General features: G+C 47.5%; 1 protein-coding gene across 1 annotated transcript; it reads left to right on the top strand.

Moving 5' to 3' along the window:
• The first annotated feature begins 4,396 nt into the window (after positions 1 to 4,396).
• Positions 4,397 to 5,917, top strand: LOC123174659 (myb-related protein Hv33). Its single transcript, XM_044590072.1, has 2 exons — positions 4,397 to 4,943; positions 5,058 to 5,917. The coding sequence occupies exons 1-2, from the start codon at positions 4,675 to 4,677 to the stop codon at positions 5,659 to 5,661; spliced, it is 873 nt and encodes a 290-aa protein (XP_044446007.1). The 5' UTR covers positions 4,397 to 4,674; the 3' UTR covers positions 5,662 to 5,917.
• Positions 5,918 to 6,471: the final 554 nt, after the last annotated feature.

The raw sequence follows: 6,471 nt of genomic DNA, 5'->3' as shown, positions 1-6,471 counted from the left end.
GATTAGAAAAGGAGAGGCTGCCTACCATGGCCATGGCCCATGGATGAAGTAGCTTCCAACTCTGCCAAAGGAACGGGACAGTCGACAAGCCCACGGCCACAAGCATGCATGGCGCCAAATTTAAGGATCTGCATGCACGCATGCATGGATGGGGTAACAGATCGCTCCAAATGGCCAAATCTGCGAAACGCATGCATGCTGTTTGGTGATCATTCATCGATCACCCCAACTGCATGGTCAAACCCTCGGTCTGAAAAAACCAACAATGCTTCACAAAGTCATAAAACATTATTTCTTGTTCCAGTTTAATAAAGAGCAAGGTCGTTTTCCTTCCAGAAATGAATCTCCCAGTGACTGTGAGGATACCAGAAATTCTATACTTGAGGATGTTTTTCCTACGAACACCCTGCGCACTAATCTCTTCACTGATCACCCATTAACCCTCCTAATTTTATATTGGGCTCCCTCTCCTTCTCCAATCAGATGTTGCTGCCTCATTCCGTAAGATTAACTCCATAAGATTAGTGCGAGGTGGCGACAATAATAGAGCTGCACACAGCTGTTAACTCACTAACCATATAGTACCACACTCAAGACCAACCAGAACTACCCCGCAAAAAAAAAAAAGACCAACCAGAACCAGGTGTAGCAAAACTCGTGACGGTACCAACCGATCGACCGGATCACATGCAAGGAGTAGACGTCGCTTACGTACGTAAACGGCATACACCTAGCTACGTCCTTACGCGCGCGTCCACCAGCCATGCACCAGAGTGCAGCAACAGTTGTCACAGCCTATGACACAATCCGTTGGAGCTCGCCTAGCATTGCTTGCACCACGCCCGAAGCCATCGACCGGCCGGTACGTACGTACGCGCGTCGATGATCGATCGAGCTCCGGCAGCCGTCCGTCCGGCACGGACGGCCGGGCACCTGCATGGTCCGCATGCAACGCAACGCTCGCGACCGCGACCGGGCACCGAAACGGCCGTGTCGTCGAGCTTTCTCCAACGCACGCAAGCTTCCCTCCACTCTCCGCCGTTGCCTTTTCTTCTTTGTGGACTGTGGTGGTTAATTGTGGCGTTTGCAAGCCACCTCCTGGCGTACGACCTCTCTCTCTCGGTGCTTGCGAGTATAGCGCCATCATTGGCCATTGCTCTGCAAGCTACGTACACTCTCCTCCTATGGCAGTGTCATCAATCTATGTGGCCGGTACTAAAGTTGCACACAACTGATTTTTTTTTTTGCGAGTAAAGTTGCACACAACTGATGACTCCCAAAGAGCATCTTCTCCAATAGCTGCCCTATTTTAAGACATCAAAAACTGTTTGGAGTAAAATTTACGACACCAAAAAAGGGTCTATAGGGCACCAACAGCTGCCCTAAAATACGGCAATTCCAAACATGCAAACATTGTTTTTGAAGGATACATTGCATAGTTCATGTCAAACATTTTAATAAACATTAAAACGATTAAAATTAGATAAAAATAAAGATTGCCCAGCTACTTGATTCCTAAACATCACTATACATCCGACATATAGTCGGTGCCGATAGAGGTCCAAAGCGTCCTGGTTTCCTCATAGGAGGAGTCCAACTCCTCCTCCTCCTCCTCCTCCTCCTTGTCCTCCTCATCCGACTCGAGGTTGATCACCGTCGAGGGGCCAACCTCGTCATCCTTCTTGACCCCCCTCCTCCTTCTTCTTCTTCTTCTCATGGTCTCGCTTCCAGAAGAATTTCGCCTCCTACTAGACATATTGAGGACTCTCCCTCGCGAACCTCGCCATAGCCTCCGCATCGCCCTCGTCAGGAACAATGCCTATCTCATACCCTTTTCTGGATTTATTGCAGGCTTTCAGCGCTATTTTTTTACTGATATGATGTGGTAGTGACGACTTCAGCAACCCTTTTTTTTAGAAAATGTCATAGATCTATTATAAAGTTTCACTGGAGGAACAAAGCGTGCTCATGAGTATCAGAATGCGCGTATATATTATGCATACAAATTTGCGATTTCACATCCAGATGTGAAATAGTTATTTCACATCTAACTCTTTAGCCGATAGCTGTACATATCAAGATTATTTTTTTTGCCTTCATCGTACGTAGTTTCCTTTGAAACAGAACCTTCACATACCTAGTTGTCGTGTTTCTTGTTCATTGTTACCACGGAACAAGCCCCCATGGCTGCTTTGTGTGGGCCGTTTTTCTTTCTCCATCAATTTGTGTAGTGGGCTTTTGTAGTCTGTTCGGCCGGATGTCTTTTTTTTTTCTTTTTTCGTTTTGAGCCGTTCCTGTGGTGTGGTAGTAATAGGGAAACGGTCGTAACGTTACATTTGTTCTTTTTCCTTTTTTTTGTGTTTTTGAGTATCAGAACGCGCGTATATATTATGCATATATGTGTTTATACCGTGTTCCTAGTGAAAAACACAGCATGCATTTTTCTCAACCAATGCTACATCTATGGATTGGTTGTTACGTATCTTACGCATAGGATGACCTGGACAGTTTAAACTTAGGGCATGTACAATGGTGCTATCTTAGTAGTGTCATGTAGGATAAATGATGAGGTGGAGGAGAGCGAACTCATAAAAAAAGATTTGTCTTTTCTTATTTAAGAGAAGACAATAGATGATCTTTTAGCACACTATGTCTCACCACGTTTTTAGGAATAGCTAGTTATTGAAGATAAGGCTAAGAAATGACCCATTATAGACATTGTTTTTTGTTATCTTTAAATTACATGTAAGACTTAAGATAAGATTATTTTATTAACCATTATACATGCCCTTACATAGATGTGGTATTTTTGCCTATCTCTTTCCCTCCCGTGTAATTTCTCTGTAGCTAGCTTGGCTAGCATGTGACGGCAAAACTACCTGCCGGTCGACACGATTTACGCGCTAATTGCTTGCCACAAAGTCAAAACAAATTGAGCTGTAGTACACCACTACCGGCGGTCGATGAATCTCTAGCCATGCAAAAGTGAACATACGTTTACAAGTCCCGGCAAAAGGGAAAAGAAAACGTGCTCTTTTTGAGAGGGTGAAAAACGAACAAGTATACGGACACTGTTGTACTACAGCTCAATAGGACCTGCCGTGCAGCCTTTTCTTAGCACGAACGTGTACCTTTGCCATGTGATAGAGAAATGTGTTTTTTTTTTCAGAAAAAGAAATGGGTACCTTAATTTGTCCTGCTACTCGCATTGTAATCTTTTTTTTTTGCGAGAAGCTCGCATTCTAATCCAAAACATAATTTCTGACCTCACCCTGATCTCAAGGAGCATGGCGGTATGTGGCGTGACTATCCAACGTCTCGCTTGTCCGAACTATATAAAAACAGTTTTTGAAATATATTTAGTTTTCGATATAGAACGTAATATCTCTGTGCTAGTTAAAAAAAATACTGTCATCGATATTTTATTGAGAGAAACAAATTGTATTCGCTGCACAGTTGTATCGAAATAAAAAATACTACCCAATGTCAAACCCGACTATCAATGTCTCCATGCTTTTTACCAAAAACCCACACATTGTACTATTTTGAACATTAAAATTTATTAGTATCATTTAAGTGATGTAAAAGTAAACAAAAGATAAGTGAATAGTACTCTATGATAGATACTTCTATCTCACAGAGTGTTTTTTTCTCAATCGGGTACAAACAGTGACAACTCTAAATTGAAAATGGTATAGGTGCACCCCTAGACACCGTTGTCACAGCCCCCACGAAGCAAACACGAAAACGATCCATCGATTGATACCTCAGCATCGGAAGAACAAAATGACTAGTGCCTAGGTTCACTGATCGTTCTCCCCCCTTCTGGAACGACTGTGCAGCAAGCGCGACCCCTCGCCGGTTAGCCGGCCGGCCGGCCGGCCGCTGTCCTTCGGTTCGAGTGATTAGTTTGCACTGCACGGCCGAGCAGAGCTCATGTATGTCTGCATTTGGACGCACACCGCGGTGAGACGGGACGCCGATTGGCCCCCGTGCACGCACCCTGATTGAACGTCCAGGTCGGCAGGGCCGCTGATTCACCCGCGCGACGTGATTTGTGACTAGACTTGATCAATTAGTGAGCTGAGCCACTGATGATTATGCTAAAAAATAATCACTAAATCACGCGACACCGTGATCTGGTGCCATGACGCGATTTTCAATTGCTCCGTACGAGCTGGGATCCGCAGGTCCCCGGCGGCATTGATGGCTTACGGTTGTGGTTTGATTAGCAGTGCCGTGTTAAGTTGCTCTTGTGCGTGGAGCCTACGGAGCTTCTTTTCTCGTGCGGGCAATATCGGTCTAGTCTTGGACTCTTGGTGAGGCGAGAGCGCGCGCACGGCACACTATTTTACCCCACGGTGTGCCACAAATCGCAGGTGTCGTAAGCTCCAATCCACTGCATTCCTTTGCCGCTGCGCGCCTTGCTTCGAACCTACTTGAGCGCTGCCTCACCTCACTCACTCACCAAGCGCCCAGCGAGCTTGCGGTTCTTCACACGCACGCTTCCCCCCATATATACCCGACCATATATACCCACCAGGCAACGATCCATCGGGAGGAAGCAACCGGCGGTCGACCATACCGATCGCCCTTACATACATCGACGTTGCCTGGCTCGTCGGAGTAGCTAGCTACGAGGCCAGCAGCTGCCGCCAGAGAGAGGAGCCTGCAATGGGACGTCCGTCGTCCGGCGGCGTGGGGCAGCCCAAGCTCCGCAAGGGGCTGTGGTCGCCTGAGGAAGACGAGAAGCTCTACAACCACATCCTCCGTTACGGCGTGGGCTGCTGGAGCTCCGTCCCCAGGCTCGCCGGGCTGCACCGCTGCGGCAAGAGCTGCCGCCTCCGCTGGCTCAACTACCTCCGCCCCGACCTCAAGCGCGGCACCTTCTCGCAGGAGGAGGAGGACCACATCGTCGCGCTCCACCAGATCCTCGGCAACAGGTCTGTCCGCCCGCGCAATGCATTCAGTTCGTATTTTTTTTCGCACTGCGGGATCGACCGAGTCAGCGGAAAGATTTGGGACAGCGTGTTGATGCGGGTCGTGTACGCGTGCAGGTGGTCACAGATCGCGTCGCACCTGCCGGGCCGGACGGACAACGAGATCAAGAACTTCTGGAACAGCTGCATCAAGAAGAAGCTCCGGCAACAAGGCATCGACCCCGCCACGCACAAGCCCATGGCCTCCGGCGCAGTCACGGCGGCATTGCCGGACGTGGAAGTGGAAGACCGTAAGCCCCTTGCCGCGGCCGCCGACGGCAGCCTCGCTCTGAAGCAGTCGGCGGAGTTCGACCCGTTCCCGGTGTGCGCCGACTACGGCGGCGGGTTCGCCGGCGACCTTGGTGCCGCGAACGCGGCCGCACTGTACGTCCAGTTCGGCGACTGCAAGGACGGCGCGGACGACGATGCCGGGTTCGGCGCCGCCGACTACAGCTGCGTGCTGGACGTGTCGGAGAACCTGGGCTACGGGGAGAGCTCAAGCAACAGCAGCAACTGGAACTACGGCGGCGAGGTGGGCAGCGTGCTCGACGGCGAGGTGCTGCACTGGGCCAAGGCGGAGATGGAGCAGCAGCACGACGAGCCGTTGGAGCACAAGTTCTCGTTACCCTGCCAAGAACAGAGCCTCGCAAATTTCGAGTTCAATTTGGAACAATATTTTTGATCTTCTCTTTCTTTCTTTTTTATTTAAAAAACATTTCCCTACTCTCTCCCTCTTTTTTAAGAGAAACGTTAGTGCCACTTTCAGGCACCAATTCCAGGTTTATTATATTATAGGTGATACAGAACAAGGATGGACCCTTCGAGGTAATTTCTAGGCCCTTCGAGATACAGAACAAGGATGGTGCGCGTTGCGGCAACATCCATTTCTCCGACTGAACTATAGAAATTTGTACAAATATATGAAGTTCAAATTGCAAGACTAACTGATATACTCACTCCGTAACTTAATATAAGACGTTTTTTAAGAATTATGACAGTGTCAGAACATCTCTTATATTAAGTCATGGAGGGAGTATTTGGTAATAATTGAAAATATAAAGGACAGTAATATATTCCAAACGATTTGTGCCTATTGGATAGGTTCGAACGATCCCTGTATTACCGAACGGACGACATGCAGATGTGCATGCAGTCCATGAATTTTTCAAGCGCCCCCGACTCCTCTGTACTAATTGTGTTTAATTGAATTACTTAAATGTGCATGCATGCATATGAGAAAAAAATGAGGATATTAGCAAAGATTCCTACAAAAATTCAAAATTCAAAATGTTTTGTAGCTCAAACCGTCATTGCGATTGAAAAAATGTTTTTACATAAAAGATTTGTTGCGACGAGACCTTCAAAACTAGATCCCATGTTGATATGTTCCGACGATTTTTTTTCCCGGGTAAAAAGTTACCACGCCTAGCGTATGTAAGTTATCACATCTATGGTACATAAGTTACCACGATGATTAAATAGGCGAATTCCG

Source organism: Triticum aestivum, chromosome 1D (genome assembly GCF_018294505.1).
Source record: "Triticum aestivum cultivar Chinese Spring chromosome 1D, IWGSC CS RefSeq v2.1, whole genome shotgun sequence".
Classification (NCBI taxonomy): Eukaryota; Viridiplantae; Streptophyta; class Magnoliopsida; order Poales; family Poaceae; genus Triticum; species Triticum aestivum.
The sequence above is the reverse complement of the archived record's forward strand: the minus strand, read 5'-3'. Positions and strand labels throughout refer to the sequence as shown.